Here is a 21,473-nt window from a genome sequence, read left to right as displayed (position 1 = left end):
GAAAGGCGGCTCAAGTGGAGTGATGGACGGGTTTCCTGCAAACTGATGGATGGAGGCAGAGGGGTCCCCAGGTAGTACAGTCTGGGATCAGGACGGCTTGGGGAATGAACCGGCAGGGGATTCACAGGAGGTGGGGTACAGGGGAGGGCCTCTCTGGAAGTGGCAGAAATGTGTTCTGGTCTGTCCAGGCAATGGGGAAGGGTGGAAGGCACAAGACCAGAGTGCCCAGGCAGCCTGAGAAGTGGTGAGGGGAGGAGGGGACCGGGTGGCTCCTTCCTAACACTGAAGGTGGGTGGGCCATAGGAGTGCACACGGGCCCTCCCCAGCCCCGAGGGAGGGAGGTGGAGGGGGCGGGGCTCACCAGGCAGCTGTTGGAACAGGCTGCTGCTGCTGTCGCTGTCGCTGTCGCTGTTGCTGCGGTGCACGATGAGGCTGAGCTGCAGCACGAGCTGCGGCGCGCTGCGCAGGAAGGTCTCCAGCAGGCGCAGCATGCTCACATCGGCGCTCTCGAACAGCATCCGCCAGTAGAAGTGGCGCTGTAGCCGCTCCCCGCGCCAGCGGCTCTGCAGCCCCAGGTACAGGGCGTGCAGGTACCTGCGGGAGGCACACGGTGCTCAGGCTCGGCACACACGGCCCCTAGCCTCCCCCACCCGCCGCGAGCCACCCCACCAGCGCTCAGCGTGTGGCCCTGAGCTAGTCACTCCCTGCCCTGAGTCTGTTTCCTCCAAAAAAAAAAAAAAAACCCAGTGCCATCGAGTCGATTCCGACTCATAGCGACCCAATAGAACAGGGCAGAACTGCCCCACAGAGTTTCCAGGGAGTGCCTGGCCGATTCAAACTGCTGACTCTTTGATTAGCAGCCCTAGGACTTAACCACTAGCCACCAGGGTTTCCAGCTATAAAATGGGCCTATTGAAAGGATCACCTCATGGCGCTGTCTTTGGGAGCGCTGAATGGGCTCACTAACTTAAAAAAAACTGGCACACGGTAAGCCCTTAAGACGGCATCAACATGATCAGTAATCCAGTGGGGGAGGGGGCGCTTTCTTTGCAGGGTTCCTGACACCTTACAGTGCCCTGAGCTTACGATAAACCAGTTAAAAAGAAGTTGCTGTCCAGTTGATTGCAACTCGTGACGACTCCCTGTGTGTCAGAGTAGAAATGTGCTCCATAGGGTTTTTAATAGCTGATTTTGGGGAAGTGGCTCACAGCCAGGCCTTTCTTCTGAGCTCCCTGCATAGCCTTATCATTATTCTCATTTTATAGATGAGGAAAAGGAGCCCTAGTGGTGCAGTGGTTAAGTGCTGGGCTGCTAACTGAAACATTGGCGGTTTGAACCCACCTAGCTTCTGCATGGGAGAAAGACCTGGTGATCTGCTTTTATAAAGATTACAGCCAAGAAAACCCAGTGGGGCAGTTCTACTCTGTCACGTGGAGTCACTATGAATTGCAAATCAACTAGATGGCACCTAACAACAACAGAGATTAGGAAACAGACACAGAGAGACATGTCACTTGTCCAAGACCACACAGGAAGCAGCGAAATCAGGATTCAAATCCAGACAGTCAGGCCTCAGGAACCACACTCTAACTATTAAGCGACACTGCCTCCTACTGTAAGCCATAAAGAGCTTCGCCCACACAGGGGTTCCTGCCCCCAGCTCCTGGAGGGACTGTCCTCTAGGGGACAGTCCCTGGTGCCAGCCCCTGTTTCTGCTGCCTACAGCAGCTTCCTGGCCTGCTCGCTGATTCCACCTGGGAGGGTCCAGTTCTCATTGTCCAGCACAGACAAACTGCTCATTGACACCTCCCCTGGCTCTTGAGACTTTCCTGCTTCACCTCTTGCCACTTCTCCCAATGAACTTCATGGCCCCGCCACTCTGCATGACCATAGATCCTGGGTCTTGCCATCTCTCCCGCCCGGCTAAGCACCTGCATCTGCTGTTACTCTGCCTGGAACACACTGCCCTGTCTCCCAGCCCCACCCCCACCCCACCCCAGATCTGGAGAAATTTTACTTTTCTTCCAAAACTAAACTTTTAGACACGACTTCTTCCAGGAAACCTTTGCTTACTGCCCTTCTAGCTGGGGTGGGAGTTCCTGGGTGGCAGAAACAGTTAAGCTCTGGGCTACTAACCAAAAGGTTGGTGATTTGAACCCACCCACGGGTGCCTTGAAAAAAAAGCCTGGTGGTCTGCTTCTGAAAGGTTATTGCCATGAAAATCCTATAGAGCACAATTCTACCGTGCCACACATGGGGTTGCCATGAATTAGAACAGACTCAACGGCAACTGGTTTGGTTTGGTTTCCCAGCTGGGGTAGAGGCCTCTCCAGGGCTTCCCTATAAGCCAGCACTCGTCACAGAGGGGTTATGAATCCGATGGTCTCCCCCACCAGACTGTGAGGAGACTGTGAGCCCCATGAGAATGACTAGATCTGATTGCCTGACCACCACTGTACCCCAGTACTTAGCACACAGTCAATTGTGGTGGCTGAGTGAATGTGCGCATGGAGCCCTGGCAACACTGCAGGCTGTATGGAAGGCATTCTGAAGTCCTGAGTTCAAGTCCTGACTTTGCCTCTAATTTACTCTGTGATCTTGAGTAAGACGATTACCCTCTCTGAGCCCTAGTTAATCCCTCTCAAGGTGGCTATGAGGATTAAATGGATGAGAAGGTATTTAGGAAATTGTAAAGCGCCGTGCCCATATTGGATGAGATGGGACATGTCCATACAGCCTCTGGGCCTGATTCCCCCTCTGTGTCCTGGTTCCTTGCCCAGCAGCTCTGCCCTTCACTGCTGCACCCACAGACCTACCTCCCCAGCCCCAATCCCTCAAACTCTCTGATTCATGGGGCAGGCACGCTTTTTGCTGAAAGGGCTTCTCCAAAAGTGGCCTTTCCAGGAAACTAGGAGAGAAAACCCTAACAGACTCAGAGACCTTGTTGCCTGAATCTGAAACTGGGGAGCCAGGGATTTGGGGTCTATTCTCAGATGTGAAGTTCCCTGTTTGGGAACAGGGAAGCAACCGGATGATATTAAACTGTGTGTTGCCAACCAAAGGGAGGCCCTGTGGTGTTCCTGGCATTTAGGAATGGCTGATACCAAGTTTCCGCAAGTAAGTACCAGGCCTTAGCAGCTATGTGGCCCTCTCTGGGCCTCAGTTTCGCCCTGTGGCAACGAGAAGGATGGGCTTGATGACTCTGGAGATCCTTTCAGAGCTAAGGTTCTGGGACCCAAACTCTCCACCAGATGTAGCCAAGAAATATCTCAGTAGGTCCCTGGGTGGTGCAAACAGTTTGGCAGCTTCAACCCACTCAGCGGCACCGGGGGAAGAAATGCCTAGCCATCTGCCTCTGTAAAGATTACACCCAAGAAAGCCCTAGAGAGCAGTTCTACTCTGTAACACACAGGGTCGCCGTGAGCTGGAATCAACTCTATGGCAATGCAGCTTTTTGTTTATTTTCTGGTTTCCCCATCCCTGGACCCTCTGGGCACCAATAGATGGTGTAGACACACACTCAACATGACACAATACAGGGTTGGTGGCAGCGTGGAGAAGGAAACACAAGGGCCACTCAGTCCATCTCTCCCACCCAGTGCCCGGGTCCCTTCAGCAGTCTCCAGCCCTGTGTGCACACCCTCCATTCCCACACTTCCCAGGACAGGGCGTCACTGCCTCCTGGGGCCAGACCTTTGGCTTCTGAGCAGCCCCAAGTCTGCACTGTTTTTCTTCAGATGAGCAGAAATTTGTCTCTGCTTTCCCTGCTGCCCCCTTACAAGGATCCCTGCAGCCAGGGGTTGAAGGCTAAAACCGTCCATTTACGTAGCAAGCATACTTTGAGCACCTACTCTGTGCCCTTCAGTATCTCACAGTCCCATCAGAGAGAGACAAGAGCTGAAACAGATTCTACCAGGTGCTGCAGGACTCAAAGAGATGGGGAACTTTACCTGGGGGAGTGGGTCAGGGAAGGCTTCCTGGAGGAAGAAGCATTTGATCTCAGTTTTAAAACATGGGTAGGCATTTGAACGTATGCAAGAGGCAGAAGGGCATTCCAGGTGGAAGAACCAGCTGAGGCAAAGGCAGAGAGGCATTAAGAAAACGTTGCCTTTTTGGGGAATGGTCAGTGGTTTGATGGACCTAGAGGGGAGGGCTTTAGTGGGTAGTAGCATAAGAAGCTGGAATTGTGAAGGGCATCGAGTTCTGGGCTAAGAGGTTCAGATTTTATTCCAAATTGGAATTTTATCCCAGAATCAGGGATGATGTGATCAGCTTGGTGGCTTGGAAAGCTCACTCTGGAGGCTGGCTTGGAGGAAAGCCAGGGGATGCTGGGGTCTGGTCCAGGCTTGAAATGACAAGCAGGCTGATCTAAGGCTGAGGATAGAGGAGGGGCAGAGAACAGGCTGGTGGGGGGCAGGTGTGAAGGGCTCAGGGAGAAGCCAAGATGCTCCTCCCAGAGCTTCTAAGGGGCACAGAACACAGACCACTTTCCCCAGCCTCCATTCCCGTGGCTTTGGCTTCAAACAGGAAAGAGAGACCAGCTGGTCCAACTTGAAGGGGCCTGGGGAGTTGAGAGGAGGACGACACCCTGAAGTTTCTCTCAGGCTGGAAGACCATCTGTTTCCAGGCCTAGGTCAGCATGAGGGAGGCCCCGGCCTGGCCAGCATCCATCATCACCTGACAGGGCCTCCCCACCGCCCCGCCCACTCTGCCTCCTCCTTTGCCAGCTTCCAACACCCCAGCTCCAGACAAAGGGCTCACACAGCCCAGAACCTACGGGGGCCCCAGGAACAGCAATGGAGTAGGGGAGGAAAGGAGGCCCTGAGCCCCAAGAACACAGACTCAGCAGGGAGTGTGGACAGATCATGCCGCAGTCTGGGAATGAAAGGCCTGGGTTCAGCCCTCTCTCTGCCTCTTTTGGCAACAGGACCAAAACCGTGGCTGTTCCGCCCGGTTGGCGCTAAAGGCTCACTGCCAAGGGCCTACGAGATTTTCATGGGCCTAGGAAAATGTTTGAGCTTGGAAAAAAATTGGCTCCAAAACACAGGGAAAAACTGCAGATTCAAAATTAATAAATGTTTAATTAAATGTCTGCAAAACAGAACATTATGTCAGCCAGTCAACTGCAATTTGGCTTTTATCTGATTATATATAATTTACATTTGATGTTTGATGTCTCTGCATTTTAATATGCTTGATAGATGTGGGTCCCACAAAGGTATTAAAACAGCTCTGCCCAGTAGAAGCAACCTAACTTCCCTGGGCCTCAGTTTCCCTTTCTCTAAAATATGGCTGGCACTCACCATCCTGCCTACGTCACTGTCACTTGGGGTGGGGATCAGAAAGGCAAGATGGCAATATGCTGGGCCTGTGGCTTTGCTTCCCAGGCCTGCCCTAGCTGCTGTGCGCCTTTGGAGTCTCTCTGAGCCCTGTTTTCCTCCTTATTGTGAGCATGGAATGAGGTGATAGATTTGAAAACAGTTTGTAAACTGTAGAGGGATGTGCCCTTGGAGGGGGAGCATGCCCTGGGTGGAGGCCTCTGGCTCCTCCTAACCAAGCATCCTCTCTTGAAACCTCCTCCAGGAAGCCCACCCTATTGCACTCTATTTGAAAGGAAGTTGGAAGAAGCTGATCTTTGCCATGGGTGGGACTAACACCACACAAAGAGAAGGTACCCCCAATCTCAGAGAAAGGAGCCCACTCTCCCGGGGGCATCTGCTTTCTCCAAAATTCATCCCCAGTCCATCCATTCTCTCCACTGCCCCACCCTGGTCCAGACCTCAGCCATCTCTTGCCTAGACAACTGCACCGGCCTCCTCCCTGGGCTACCTGCATCTACTGCTGCCCCCTACAGTCCGTTTTCCACATGGCTACCAGAGGGATATTTTAAAAACCTGTCAGATCATGTCATTCTCCTCAGAGCCTTCCAAGGTCCTCCCATCACACTGGACTAAAACCCAACTTCTCCCCTTGGCTTTAAGGCCCTAAGCCATCTGGCTCTGTCTGTTTCTCTCACCTCATCTCAAACCCCTGCCCCACTGGTTCCTGACACTCCATATGTACCAGCAGGTCCTTCAGCCTGGCCAAACTTGTTCCTGACTCCAGACCTTTGCACTTGCTGCTTGGTCTGCCTGGAACACTCGTCCCCCAGTTCTTCCTGTGGCTAGCTTGCCAGCTTATGTGTCACCTGCTTAGAGAGGTCTCCCAGGCCACCACCCCATGCTGGTGCCTCTGCCATCAACAAATCACTCTCTAGTCTATCACATCACCTGTTCTTATTTTCTTCTTCTTCCTACACGCACTCTGAAACAACCTTATTTATTAACTGACACATTTATTTTCTGTTCTACCACTTGAATGTGGCTCTCTGGGGGCAGGGACTTTGCTGTCACCACTGTATCCCAGCATCACTGCATGCAGCAGGTACTCAATAAATATTTGTAGAATGAATAAATGTGTGTGTGTGCACCTGTATGTGTGTGAGTGTGTGTGAGTGTCTCCCTACTGATCTAGGAGGCCCTGGGGCTTCCCTGCCTGAATTTGTGTACAGCCAGGATACCTGCAGACTTCTCTCATCCTCTCTGATGCATTCTTGTTATTCCTCCTCCAGGAAGCCTTCCTCGATGCTACTGCAGTCTGGTTAGGCCTCCCCCCCTCTAACGAGCTCCAAGACTTAAACTGAGACCCAGTGTAAGCCCGGCCCTGCAGTCAGTGTTGCAGTCAAGTCACCTTAACAGTTCCTACTATCCCCATTTTACAGAGGAGGAAACAGAGGGCTCAGAGGCCAGATTTGGAACTAGTCTCCTGACTTAGCCTTGTGCTTAGAGAAGTGCATTTGGGAGAAAATGGGAAAAGAGGATGAGTGTGTATTGTTGGGAGCAGAGCCGGGGGCGGGGGCGGGGGCGGTGGGCAACAGAGCCAAACCTCGAGAAGAGGAGAGAAGCCAGCAGTTGGGGTGTGGAATCCCTCTGTCTCTTTTGGGCCCCCGAGCAGGCAGCAGGTCAAGACGTGGACGGGAGCTCCTTTCCTTCTGCTGGTGCTTGCTTGCATCTTGTGAGCCAGGCACCTCCCAGCACCCCCCAGAGTTGGGGGAATCCTCTCTACTGGGCAGAAGGAGGGGAGAAGGATGAAGGGATTCCCCTCCCTGAGAAGCCAGGAAGCTTCTGGGCCAGCATCTGGTTACCTGTGTCTCCCTTGTTCTTTGTCCTCATGCTGGGTTGCCCAAGCCTCTGGCACTGGGCCTCAGCCTCTATTCAGACTGGTCAGACCTAGGCCTAAGCCTGGGCCTGTAGCTCCATCTGACCTCAAATCCTGAGTCATTGTCTGTCTGTCCATGGCCCAAATCAGTCTGTGGCTTGAGTCAGCTCATCTGTCATGTCTGCCTTTGGGTGCAGGGTCAGCCTATTTATCTGTTCCTTAGTTGCTGTGTCAGTCAGTCAGTCAATCTGTCTGTTAGTTAGTCTCACCTTGGGATCCAGGGTCAGTCCAGCTGTCAGTACTTTGGACCATGGGACACATTGTTAGCCTCTCAGATGCTATGTCCTTCTGTTTGTCTGTTAGTCAGTCTGACCCTGGAACCCTGGGTCAGTCTGTCCATCTAACCTCAGAGGCCCGGAACATCAGTCTGTCAGTCCCTTGGATGCCAGGACAGCACTGAATCTGCTTTTCCATATTTCTGTCTGTCTCTGGGATGCCGGGTTTGTCTGTTGGTCCGTCTGTCTGTCAGTCCCTGGGCTGCTTGGTCCATCTGCTGATCTGTTGCTCAGCTCGTGGCTCTGTGTACTGCCAGTTTTCCGGCTGTCCTCCCCTGCCTGCTCCTCCTCTCCCTGACTCTGGGGCTCTCTCTGTCTGTCTGCGTCTCTCACATCCTCAGCTCCTCCATCTGTCGGTCTCAGCGTTTCTGCGTGTGTGTCCTCGCCCCTCCCCACTCCCCCTCACAGCTCCAGGCCAAAAACACAGCAGCTTCCAGCAGCTCCCCCGCTTGCTTGTGCTTGTGCGTCTCCATCCAGGAACCACCCCCTACCTGGGCTAGCTCGCTGGGCACCAACGTGGGCCAGACCCTGTGGACCTCTGCTGGGTGGACAGGGTGGAGCTGGGGAAGCAGTAGAGAGCTGGAGGAGAGGCAGGGCTGATGGGAAGGAGCAGGACCTTCCACACCAACTGAGCCCATCTCTGCTTCTAAGGTCTGTAGGGGGACAGTGTGCAGTGTTAATAATGACTATAGTTCATATTTACTGAGTGCCAACTACATGCCAGGCTGTGCTGAGCCTTTTTACACATATTAACTCATCTATTCCTCACAACAAATATCTTAGGTGGGTGCTATTATTATCCCTATTTTATAGATAAGGAAATTGAGACCCATAAAGGGACTGGGATATATCTAAGGTCACGTAGCAAGTTAGTGCCAAACCTAGGACTCAGAGCTAGCTCTCCATGGCCCCCTGAGCCAGGGAAGGGATGGGGGAAGTCAGCAAGTCTCATTCTTACCCCTCTCCCTGTCATCCCAACTGTCCACCATGGCAAATTCAACTGCATGGAGGCTGTGCAGTACAGCTGCCTGGGAGACCTATGTTGGACATGGATGGACCTAAAAGCTTTACCTGGGCTTACATGGGTTCAGAAAGAAAAGGAGAAGTTTATTCAACATTTATTCGACAAGCACTTTTGAATACCTACTATGAACCAGGAACTGTGCTAAAATGCTGGAGGATACAGTGATGAGCAAGACAAACCCAGCCCATCTGGAATTCATAGCCTATTGAGGCCCCGGACATTAGTCAAATAATCCTGCCAACATGTAACAACAAATGTGTCCCACAAGTTCCAGACATGTTGAAGGAGGCACAGGAGTGAACCAGGTTGGGGAGGAAGAGAAGGGAGTTTCTGGCAAAGGAAACAGTACGGGTAAATGTCCTGAGGTAGGAGGGAGCAGAGCACTTTCAAGAACAGTAAGGGCTCAGAATGGCTGTAGCTCAAAGATGGGGGTGAAGAAAGCAAGAGATTAGGTGGGCCATGGTGAAGGACTGGCCTTTATCTTAAGCACAGTGGGAGCCACAGGAAGGTTTTAACCAGGGGAGTGAAAGGATCAGATCCCACATCTGCATCTTAGAGTTAGCACTCTGGCTATGCAGAACAGATTGGAGGAGTGCAGGGGTGGAAGACAGGAGACCAGTTGCCAGGTGAGAGGTAGGGATGTCCCTCTGGAAGGTGGTAAAGTTCAGAGATATTTAGGAGGCATTTGGAGAAGTGGCTTGCCCAAGGTCAAACAGCCAGAAGGCATCAACTTGCATCTCAAACCAGGGCCACCGACACCCCTATTTCATTACAGGGCATAGATCAAGCTGAGCTCAGGTCCTGGGGACCCAGACCTCAGATACTGTCAGTGGGACGGTTCTTGGGGAAACATTGGGTCCCCAGCTACCCAGCCACCTCTCCTGCAATGTGGGCCAGGAAGCTTTTGGGAGGGATGGCCCTGAGGCACCCTCCTCATCTGCCCATTCCTCGAGCTGAGCCTGCAAGGATGCAAAATAGGACCTTCCTGGGGTTGGCAGCCAAATGAGTCATAAATGTCAGTAAAGAATGCGATTTTAACACATTTGGCTCCCATTTCGTGTGGTGCTGGGGAGCTGGGCTGTCTCCCTCCTCCTTAGCAGCCCCCTAGAGTCGTGGCTCCTCTTTTTTGCTGGACTGAAGCCAAATGTTTTCCAGCCACTAATTTTAGGCTCTGGCCGAAGCCGAGACCCTCTCCCACCCTCCCTTCCCTACCAGCTCCCAGCCAAGCACCTCTCTTTCCTCCAGCAAAGCAGCAGCCAGTCCCTCTCCAGCAAAATATATGCGTCCAGGTTCTGGCCTTTCATGTCCCTCATTGCATGAGTGCAGACAGCCCTCCTAGCCTCTCTGGGCCTCAGTTTCCCTATCTGCAAAATGGCTCAATGACAGAGCAGATACCAAGACCCAGGACCACATATTCTAGTCCGAGGCTCTTTGTCTCCCGTTTTCTCTTCTCCTGATAATCCTGGTGGAATTGGGAAGTTATAAACCAGTGCAGGGTAGGGGATAAATTTCAGTCTCCTAATGGATCTGACAGAGCCCCAGTGGTGCAGTGGTTAAGAGCTTGGCTGCTAACCAAAAGGTTGGCAGTTCGAATCCACCAGCTGCTCCTTGGAAACCCTATGGAGCAGTTCTACTCTCTCCTATAGGGTAGCTATGAGTTGGACTCCACAGCGACAGGTTTGGCTTTTTTTTTTTTTTAATGGCATCTGAAGGTACCTAGGGATCAAGGCAGAGAGAAAACATCACTTCTATCTGTGCCTGGTCTGGGCATGAATTCTAGGTGACAGGTGCAGGGTCTCAAACTCCAGTGCTCAGAGGGGCCAGGCTGATATCATTATGAGGGAAGTGGGCCAAGTGGGGACTCTGGGAAACTATAAATGGGTGCCTGTTTTAAAGGGACAAGGTGCCCCCTCAGCTCTAGCTGATTACTGCCTGGGAGAATGTGAGCCCAGTGTGGCTGGAGTTTCTAATTTTTCAAGAATAGCTGGAAATTAGGATATTTATACCAAAAACAAAAAACCTCAGTCTGAAAATGTTGTCAACTAATTAAAAAATACCAGATGAATTTTTTAGAAGTTATTATTTCTTTTTAAGGTATGATAACAGTATTATGCATTGTAGCTATATATTTTTAAAAAGTATCTTTTTAGAGACTTACTGAAGTATTTATGGATGCAATAATATGATGTCTGGGCTTTGCTTCAAAATAACATGGAGACTGAAGGAAATGGGGTGGGGTCTAGACCTCTGCTGTTGAATTTGGTGGTCACTAGCCACGTACGGCTATTTAAATGTAAATTAATTAAAATGAAATAGAATGTAAAATTCAGTTCTTCAGTTGCTATAGCCACATTTCAAGTGCTCAATAGCCAGGTGTGGCTGTTGGCTACTGTATTGGACAGTGAAGGGATACAGCCACATTTCAAGTGCTCAATAGCCAGGTGTGGCTGTTGGCTACTGTATTGGACAGTGAAGGGATACAGTATTTCCATAGATGTAGAAAAGTCTATTTGATGGCGCTGGCCTAGATCAAACAAGGTTGGCTAGGAGTAATAATTGTTGAGCTGGGTGATGGTTCATGGGGGATCATTCTCCTATTCTCTTTCCTTCTGTATATGTTTAAAATTTTCCATAATAAAAAGTTTCATTTAAAAGTCAAGGAAAAAAAAAAATACTATGTGGACCAATCAAACCCATGCTCCGGCTGGATTTGGCCCATGGCGGCCAGTTTGCATTCTTTGATCGGACAGTTAAGCATCATAGCACTGAGCATCATAAAACCCCACAGTTAGGGCTGCAGGCTCTTAAAAACTGTAACTGTAAGGGCTTTAGAGACCATCCAGTTTATCCTCCAAACCAAAGCAGGTGTCCCTGCCACAGCATCCCTGCCAAAGTCAGCCACTTGTGTCTACAAGCCGGGGAGTTCACACCCTCAGGAGCAGCCCACTCTGTTTCTGGGCAGCTTTGGTTTTCAGGATGTCCTTGGTTCTACTCAAACAGAATCTGCCTCCCTTTAACCTTGGGTTGTCATCTGTCCTCATGTTTTCTCTGGAACCACAGAACAAGGCTCTTTCCCCAAGTGGTTGAGGGCTGGCACGGTTAGGACCCATGATGCCCCCTCCCACCCCCTGTCTTTTTACTAAGCAAGTAGATGGCTCCTGTTGGGCTAATAATAATAGTAATCATGGTACATGTCTTCCGAACTGGCTTTACAAGAACCTCAAGTGGTGAGTACTGTCATTATCCCTATTTTGCAGATGAGCCTGGAGCTCTGGCTGGGGAAGTGACTCATCCAAGGTCACACAGCTAGGAAGTTCTGAAGCCATGATCTGCACCAATGCCCCCCATGCTCTCAGCTACTCCACTGTCTGGTTCAAGCTTTGGAAAACGCCTCCAGAATTCTTAAGCCTCCAACTGGGCTTGGAAGATGATGTAACTGAAGCCCGGGCAGTGAAATGACTTGCCCAAGATTCTGAACTCTAAGGCCCCACTCAGTCCACATCAACATTTATTGAGCACTTATTGCACACAATGAACTCTATTTCCTCTAAGTCAGCCACACCGGCATCTTCCAGGGAGTCAGCCCCAGGCTTGTTCTTGCTACATAGTCTGACCTGCTCTTAGCCTGCATTTCGTCCACTGACAGTTTGGAAGACTGAAGCTGCAGGCCTAGGAGACCTCATCGCTGTGTCCACAACTGCAGATAGCTCCCACGCTGCCTTGTTACTGTTGTCAGTTGCTGTCGAATTGATTCCTGCTCATAGCAGCCTGAAGTGTGCAGAGTAGAACTGTACTGCATAGGGTTTCCAAGGCTGTGACCTTTTGGAGGCAGACTGCCAGGCCTTACTTCTGAGGCACCTCTGGGGGGGGGGTTGAGCCACCACCCTTTCAGTAGTCCAGCATTTAACCATTTCTGCCACCCAGTGGCTCCTCCACACTGCCTTAAAACAAAAAACCAAACCCAGTGCTGTTGAGTCAATTCCGACTCATAGCGACCCTATAGGACAGAGTAGAACTGCCCCATAGAGTTTCCAAGGAGCCCCTGGCGGATTCAAACTGCCAACCCTTTGGTTAGCAGCCGTAGCACTTAACCACTACGCCACCAGACTTTCCACACTGCCTTAGCGCCCCCCATATCAGCCAGGTACCCAGAACCTGCTTCGACAGATTTCATGAACCAAGAACTAGCTGAGGACGTTGCCAGAGCTGGCTGGGTGCAAGGCCACCATCAGTCACAGAGGGTCAGTCACCGTGGGGGGTACAGAAAAAAAGGACAAGCCCTTGGCTCCCAGGGGCTTGTGATCCGGTGGCAAAACCAGCCAGGTGGGCAGATGATCCAAACAGAATGTAACCAGGGCTGTGGGGGCCAAGGAGGGATAAGTAATTTTGCCTGAGGGGAAGTTTGAGAGGAAGAGATGTTAACAGTGGGTACTTCATATTGAAATAAAAAATTTTAAATATTAAAAAAAAATCTGCTTCCAAAAGCAATGTAGGATTATTTTTTCAGGATTCATTTAACTAGCAGAAGGCACTATAGTTTGGTGACATGGGGGCTTCAAAGCCTGACTGCATGGTTTCAAACCCGGGCTTTGCTGCCTCGCTTTCCACATTTGATTAAACAGGTCGAGTTGAGCACCTACTATGTGCTGAGTACTATGCAAAACACGCTCCGTATCTTAATTCAATAAACTCTCACAACGGCCACTCTCATAGAGACTGATATCCCATTTCACAAAGAGGTTAAGTGACTTGCCCAAGGTCACACAGCTCATTAGTGGCAGAGCCAGGGTTTTGACAAAGCTTCATTCTTTACTGCACTCTCCCCTACCTGGCAGAGCTGTCATGAGCATGAATAATCTAATCTAAGCCTCGATAAATGAAAACTATGATTTTCTATGATATCTGACTTTTTAAAAACAGATGAATGTAGACTTTTTTTATTAATTAAAAAACATAGGTACAATCTTCAAACAATGCAAGAAATATCTAATTAGTAAGTGGAAATCTCTCTAACCCCATCACTCCATTCCCAGATATAATGAGCAGAGGGGAGTGTTCACACTTTTCTGTATTGCCTGAGGCTTCAACAGTGAGAGTACAGCTCCTTTATGACAGAACAACCAAGCAATTTCCATTTTTAGATTAAAAACAACAATGACTCTTGTTTGACTGAGGGGGCAGGGTCTGGAGGCAGCAGGTGGCATGTGTTGGGTTTGTTCAGGGAAAGCTTCTTAGAAGAGGTGGCATTTGAGCTAGGCCTTGAAGAACGAGCAGAATTTCACAGGGACGAGAATGGGGAAGGGTTTTGCCAGAGGAGGGACTACAGGTAGCCGCTCAGAGGCCTGAAGGAGCGTGTGACTTGTTTTGGGGGTGGAGGCAGCAAGTCACCATGCTCTAGCTGGAGCAGAGAGGAGGCAAAAGGGCAGGGACAGAGGGCTTTGGGACCGGGCTAAAGCATCTGGGCTTGCTCTAGGGGCAGAGGGAGCCAGGGCTCTCTGGCTTCAGCATGGCAGGATCAGATCTGAGCTTTAGAACTATTGCTGTGGCTGCCAAAGGTGGGGGTGGGACTGGGAGGGGCAGGGAGACACAGGAGGCTGATGGGATGTCCCAAGGGAGGAATTTGGAGGACCTAATTATTTTTTTTTTTTTTAACAAAGGCAGGGTGGTGATGGGGAATGGAGAGGCCAGAGTAGATCCCAGCCCATCCTCCCTCCTATCTCCAGGGACCCTCGCCCCAGCTGCTGGGTTCAAAGCCATTTCCTGGCAGCCCTCCTCATCCCCCCCACCCAAGGCTTCTCCTGTGTGGTCTTTATAGATTAAACAGGGAGGAGGGGTGGGATGTTGGGCCCAACTGCCGCCGCTGAGTCTGTATGGAGCAGCTCTAATGGCCTGTTGCTGCCGGATGGGGTGGGGAAGGCAATGGGGGTGAAGTGTCCAGGAGAGGGCCCTCCCAGGAGGTGGGTAGTGAGGCCAGGACTGGAATAAACCTGCAAAGTCAGAGCAGGGAGGAAGCTTGTGGATTGCCACCGAGTTCAGGGGTTGTCAACACCTTTCAGCTGTGGAACTGATGATGCAAAGCAAAACCTTAGACATGTAACCAACATATTGAAAAGGGAGCTCAGAGATCCTTGGGTGGAAATCATGATGAGAGGGCCATGAAACACAGCTTGAAAACCACTATAGAATTCAACCCCTGACCCACTTTATAAATAATAATATAAATACCAATGGCTAATGATAATTGTTGAGCACTTCTGTGTTCTAGGTACTGTGCTAAATCATATAATACATTATTTAATTTGTTATTCCCTCAGGCCACATGAGATAAATACCATTATTAGAATGTCCATTTTGCAAATGAGAGAATCAAGGCACAGACAAGTTATGCCATTTCCCCCAAAATCACAGAAAGTTGCAGCTGCAGATATAACTGATCCCAGAGTGTGGGTTCTTAACCATTACGCTACCTGGCCCCAGTGGGGATGCTGAGGACCAGAAAAGATATGCTGTCGACTTTCCCTGAAGCAGATGCCTCTGCCCCTGCTGCTCCTACCCTTGTTTAACCCCCGTCGTCTCTATCCCCGATCATTGTACTGACCTCTTTATGGGTCCCCTGGCTTACCTAGACCTCCTGCCAAGTGATTCTATCCAGTGGTCAGAGTAGACATTATAAATCTTCAGTCAAGACCCTACAACATCTCTGCTGAAACCCTCCCAGGCTCCCCATTTCAAGCAGATTAGAAGTCCAAATCCTCTTCCTCTCCTCTGGGGCCTATGTGACCTGGCCTCGTCAATCTGTCCACCCTCATCTCCTTCCTTTCTTCCCCTCGCTCTTTGCTTCTGCCACACTGGCCTTCTCCCTGCACTTCTCCCTCCCTTTGCCTGAACACTCATTCCAAGACCTTGGCCCACATGCCACCTCCTCAGAGATGCCTGCCCTGACTTCCTGATCTCAAAGAGCCACATTCTCCTCCCTGGCACTTGTGGCCACCTTCCTATTTCCATAGCAATGCCCGCCATCCGACTCATTATGTATTGTACTTTTTTATTTGTTTGTTGGTCTCTCCCATTAGACTATTGACCTCCATGAGGACAGGGGCTTTGTCTTGTTCATCACTCTATTCCCAGCACTTTGAACAGTGCCTGGTATACAGCAGGTGCTCTATAAATATCTCTTGAATGAATGGCTGCAGATTAAGTGAATGGCTTTTTTGTCCCTATGGCTTCAGGGCTCTGTGAGGCCTCCTTGCCCTCCTAACCTCCGGCCACCTGCTCAGTGAACAGACCTCCTTCCACAGGGAACAAGCCTAGGCAGACGGCAGTAATCACTGCCAATAGTTTTAAATCCTTAACGTGATCCTTTGTACACATTATCTCATCAAACCTTGACATAACCTAAGAGGTGGATACCTTTGTAATTTCTAGCTTACAAGGGAGGAAATGAGACACAAAGAGATTATGTGGCTTTTCAGGGTCACATATAGGAAGTAGTAGGGTCAGGATTTGAACTGAGGACATTCAAATCCAGAATTCATGCTCTTTACTATTATACCAAGAATACAGCTTCCCACAGGGAAGAGCCTGACTTTCACACTATGTGGTCACTAACGCAATTCCAGACTTCTCTTGAGTGCAAGCCTTGTCAGAAGGTAGAGGGAGCAGGGCTGGAGCCTGGACATAGAGGGGGTAGTGGAGGGATGGTCCTCAAAGCCAGATTTGCCTCCCTTCCTCCCCATTTAAGGGTCCCCAGATCCTGACAGCCTGGGAGTGATCCCAGGCCAGATTGTCTCTCACTAATTGGCTTAGCAAACCATGTTTATCCAGGCAAAGCTGGGGCCCAGAGAGTTCAAGATTACCGAAAGCAGGATTCATGGCTTACTGCTCTGCTGCCCACAGGGTCAGATGAGACAGAGTTAGGACTTTAATTGGCTTAAGAGCCCTGAGTAGTTTAACAGCTCAAAGGATTGGGGGGTGAAGACACAGGTGGGTAACCAGCCCACAGACAGCTTCATGCCCCACCGAAGGATCTGTTGGTCCTTCTCCCAGGGATTCAACCTGTCTCTGTCTAGGGACATTGCTCTACAGTTCCCCCAACACAGCCTAGAGATAGAGCTTGAGCTTGGCAGTTGGACAAAGCTGTGATGGTACCTCACCTCTCCCCCACTTCCTCAATGGATGACCTTGGACAAGTTACTTTCCTTATCTGATAAATGGGTATATCAATAGCCACAGGGAAGATTTCAAGGTAACACAAGATCACATGCCTAGAACACCTGGCATGGGTCCTGCTAGGACATGGTGGTGTGCAGTGGCTGTGTATTCCTTTTCCTCCTTGGAGCCCCATTTTATGCTTAAAACCATAATAACAATACCCACCTCATACGGCTGTTTGGGATAGAATAAAATCCTGTGTGTGAAAGGACCTTATCAACTGTGAAGTGCTAGACCAGAGATTGCCAAAAAGGACGGTTCGCAAACGGATTTCCCATGGTTGACACCATTAAAAAAAATCTTAATTAGTAGTTGAAAATTGGGAGGGTTCACACAAGTATTCTAATCTCATATTTCTCTTGAAAAACTAAGATGTGACAATACCAGTTCCACGGTTTCTCATGGCACCATCAGCTGGAGCTGGGTAGTAGATGCCCCTTCTCTAGGACACGACTTTTCCCATAATGTCCTTCTGCTTGACACTCCACGAACCTTATGGTCTGTGTTACCTGCCTGGCTCCTCAAAGTATTTGAGCTTTTACTCAGCACTGTAGAAGCATGAGGAGCTGAAAGGTATCTTTATGATTAAAATCACTATTCCAGAATCAGGGACATGGGATTAGGAGGTGAATGACTAGCCAGCCTCCCAACTTTGACACAGGAGGGCTCAGACACACATCTCATTCCTCGCCACCCCAGGCCCACATCAAGTCCTGCTCAACAGTGAACCTGCTCAATGTGAGAACACTTCACGAGGTAAGCACACATGTTGTGCCAACATTGCTTAATTTCTAGGAATTGCAGCCCCGGCAACTTCTCTACAACTTTTCTGGATTCCTTCCCCTGCCCTCCCCACCAAATTTAGCCAGAATCTCAGCCATTTTAGAATCCAAAGCCAAATGGCTTTTGGGACAGGGGTCCAGATGGAGTGTGGAAGGCTTTAGTAATGATAACTAGACTCAGAATTCCAGAAAAAGGAGGGCTCTTAGGGTCATTAAGTCTAATCATCTTGTTTCACACACAGGGAAACTGAGGCCCAGAAATGGAAAGAGCCTTGCTCAAGGTCACCTAGCAAGCTAGTTACAAACTAAGACGTAGGTCTCCTGACCCTACCCCACCCCCTCGCAAGCCAGCATTTTTCCCACAATCGACACTGTCTCTCATTCTCACCCGGGAACATGGTTTAACCCCCTCCCCCTCTTTTCACATTCTTATCTCAGTATAGCAGAAGCCCTGACTTTCTATCATCCTGGAATCTTGGGATCTCAGGTTCATAATTCTTCAAGCTTGGGGGACACTTTGGAGGCAGAATTGCAGAGTGGATAAATTGTACTTGGGCTTTGAAGGCACAGTCTTGAGTTGCAGCTCTTTCGTTCCCTAGCTATTTGACCTTGGCAAGGATGTCTGTCTCCAAGCCTCGCTCCCTCATCTGTTAAATAGGAATTATAACATTAACCTCATCACAGGATCACAGGAGAGATACAGGAGATAAAGCAGGTAAACAGGCAACCACTAGGCTTGGCAAATTGTGAGTGCTTAATAAAATAATGGTTATAGAATTGTAAATTAAGGGCCTCAAACTTAAATGCCTAAGTACAATGGGTCAGTTGTGATCAAAGAGAATGGTGGGAACTGGACAAACTGGAGCACATATACCCTGTCTAAATTGTTATAGGCTGATACTGCTAGATCCATTTTTTTTTTTTAAAGAAGCTTTTTAAAATACTGTGCAAGCCAAACAAACCGCTTCTGTAGGCCAGAATCAGCCCAAAGGCCATTAGTTTGTTATCCTTGCAAAATTATCTCATCCCAACTTCCTCACTTTACCTAGGGGAGAGTGAAAATAGCTAGCTAGCCCTTCTGTCTAAGAAATTATGGAGTCCAGTGGACCCATTTTCAGCCACTCCCCTGAGACCTCCCACCCCTTGGTCATTTTTTCCCATATTTGAGAGAAACTCATTTTCAGCTTAGGAAAGGAGAGAAGTAGCAATTTCTTATAAGTGGGTTCTGAACAAGGGGAGAAAGAGGGACTTGAGGTAGCCGGTAAGTCAAGGGGCAGCCAGCCCATTTTAGGCAGAAGAGAAAGGTGGATAAGCCTTGGCTACCAAGAATAGGAAGTCACCATTTCAGAATCTAAAAATATCTTTTGCCATCTGTCCACTCAGGCACAGAATAATAAATGCAGATTAGTTCCTGGATGTAGACATGAATATTTTTATGTGTCAAGCTAATAATAATACCACCACCTTGTGTGGAGAGAGCTCCACCCCCCTTTTTCCCCAAGGGCAAGCTAAGTGGAATATACACCATCTTGGCAGGCATAGATGGGAAACCAAGGCAGAGAGAGATTCAGCAACACAACAAGGGTGACACAGCAAGTGAGCAGCTGGGACAAACCCTGGGAGTCCTGTTCCCAACCCTCAGCCCGGAGCTGAGTCTTCTGAGTTAGTCAGAATGCATTAACAAGTAGCAGAATAAATATAACTGCAGCAGTAATCACCCTTTTCATCTCTAGAGTGACTTTTCCCATGCTTTCCCCACATCTGTTATAATTTGTTACATTCCTAAAATATGTTACAGTCTGCAGAGCCCTTAAACAGAACTTATCTGATCTTTCCAATAAGTAAGAAAAATATGATGGTAGACCAATGAGCTGAGATGAGTAGAGACTTGTCCCCGTTTTACAGGTGAGGGAACTGAGATTTGGAGTGAGAAGGGGATCTTCCCCATATCACATAGCAAGCAAATTCACCCTGTCATGAAATTTCCTGTCAGCAGACAGTAGCCCTTAAGCTACTAGAGCAGTTCTGATTCAAGGGGAGCCCAGGTCTAGGGTTCCCCCTCTCTCCAGAATTAACACAGCACAGCAGGCACCCTCAGCCCTGGCAAATGAAGAAGCCTGGAAGTGGCCAGTTTGGGCAAAGCCTCAGTTTTTCCTTGCTGTCCTGGGATAAAGGGCAGCTAGTGACCATTTAATCTCAGACTCAAGATCTCAAATCCCCTTGGCCTTGTGGGGGTTGCGGGGAGCAGCTCTGGGGGAGATGTAGGAAGCAGAAGGAGCCAGAAAACTTCTCAGCTGTGTTTAGCACACGCCTCCCCAAAAAACTCGAGAAGTTTGGGTGGGATACTCATTTAGTTGCCTCAAATTTTCTGTCTCTCCTGGGAGGCTGGGAATGGGCTGTGATTCAGAAATTAGAATCTTTGAGAGAACGGAAAGACTTCTAAGATCTTTCCTAAGCCCAGGCTCACAGTTAGGGAGAGGGGAGTGGGTGGGTTAGGCCTGGAGGGAGTTCTGTGGCTTGCTTCAAGCTTCACACTCACCCCTGTCAGCTCCAGGCTCTTCTCACTCACACACCGCTGGAGATCTCCTTTTCTCCCTCCTTGCACCCTTTCTCTCCTTTCTTGCCACTATTTCCCCCCCTCACCACCTCGACCCCCCCCCACAGTCCTCAGTGGTCAGATCAGAGAGGATGGCATTGGGGTTGATCAAGGCTTGGGGGCAGAGGTCAAGGAGGAGCTGGAATAGAAGATAGCAGAGTTGCAACAGGGTGGGGCGTGGCGGAGGTCAGGACAGGAGGGGTCCTGGAGGAATTGAAGCCGGGTTGAGGCAGCAGGCAGCCCTTGGACACCCCACTGCTCCCTCCACCTGTGTCTCTCCTACCTCCAGACCTGGCCGAGCTGCAGGAGGTGGACCAGAGTCTGCAGCAGCCAGATGCAGAGGCGGCAGCAGCGGCGGCGGTAGGTGTGGGCCGAGGAGGGCGCGGGCCGGGAGCCCACTTCTGGGCTGCCTTCTTTGGTCCTGAAGGCGGTGGCGCTGTCCTTGGTGCTGATAACGGGCCCACCGACACTGCTGTCCTTGGTGCTGACGGCGGGTCCCGGGGGCCCCGCTGGGTCCGTGTAGTCGTAGACGAACCAGCGGAAGCTGAGCAGCTGCACGACCAGCGAGGGCAGGAGCACGAACAGCAGGGTGAGGCCGAAGTAGGTGCGCTGGCCCTGTATGTAGTAGGAGGCCGCCAGCCACAGGTCCGTGGCGCCGTCGGAGAAGAACACGAGCAGCGCGCACAGCACCCAGCAGCAGTCCCGCAGCTCGTAGCGCGGCCCCGGGCCTCCCGCCTCGGTCACCCCGGCGCCCCCGGCCACCGCCGCCGCCTCCCCACGCCCACCCGCACCACCCCGGGGTCCTCCGGCCACCCCCTCCGGCTCCGGGCCGGCTGCGGCCGCGGCTCCATCCGACTTCGCGGCCATGTTGGCGGAGCAGGAGGCGGGGAGCGACTTCCGGGCGGCGGAGGAGGGTGGCGGGGTGGGGAGGACCGTATGCGGGCGGCTCCTGCCTCTTCCTCGTCTTCCTCCTTCTCCTCCTCTTCCTCCTCCCCTCTACTTCAATTATTCATTCCCCTCGGCACCGCCCCCGCCCCTCCCCCACCCCTCCCGGGTTGTGACCGGATGGGAGCAGCCCCCCTGGGAAAGAAGAGGAGGAGATGAGGGGGAGGGAAGAGGAGAGCAACCTAGGTCACCCTCTCCCTCCTTCTTCAGAAGCCTGGGGCCCCAGCCACATGCTTTCTGTCTCTCTCCCCCTCTCGACTCCACTTCCTTCTTTTCTTCACCGCCCCTTCCCCTTACTTCCCTCTTCCATTTATCTCCTCTGTTTACCTGTGGTGGCCGAGGTCTAAGGGAGGTGTGGGACCCGGGACTTGGAAGTAAAGGGT

At 50.7% G+C, this 21,473-nt stretch overlaps 1 protein-coding gene across 1 annotated transcript in view; it reads right to left on the bottom strand.

Moving 5' to 3' along the window:
• Positions 1 to 21,012, bottom strand: part of XKR7 (XK related 7) — a 28,754-nt gene extending 7,742 nt beyond the window's left edge. The window contains exons 1-2 of the mRNA XM_003411642.3: positions 20,429 to 21,012; positions 362 to 594 (exon numbers count right to left, since the gene is read on the bottom strand). Of these exons, the coding sequence (XP_003411690.2) occupies positions 362 to 594; positions 20,429 to 21,012 (817 nt within the window). The remainder of the gene's footprint in view (positions 1 to 361; positions 595 to 20,428) is intronic.
• Between the last annotated feature and the right edge of the window lie 461 nt (positions 21,013 to 21,473).

This window comes from Loxodonta africana, chromosome 24, assembly GCF_030014295.1.
Source record: "Loxodonta africana isolate mLoxAfr1 chromosome 24, mLoxAfr1.hap2, whole genome shotgun sequence".
NCBI lineage: Eukaryota > Metazoa > Chordata > Mammalia > Proboscidea > Elephantidae > Loxodonta > Loxodonta africana.
Note: the sequence above shows the minus strand (reverse complement) of the source record. Positions and strands in the feature narration are given on the sequence as shown.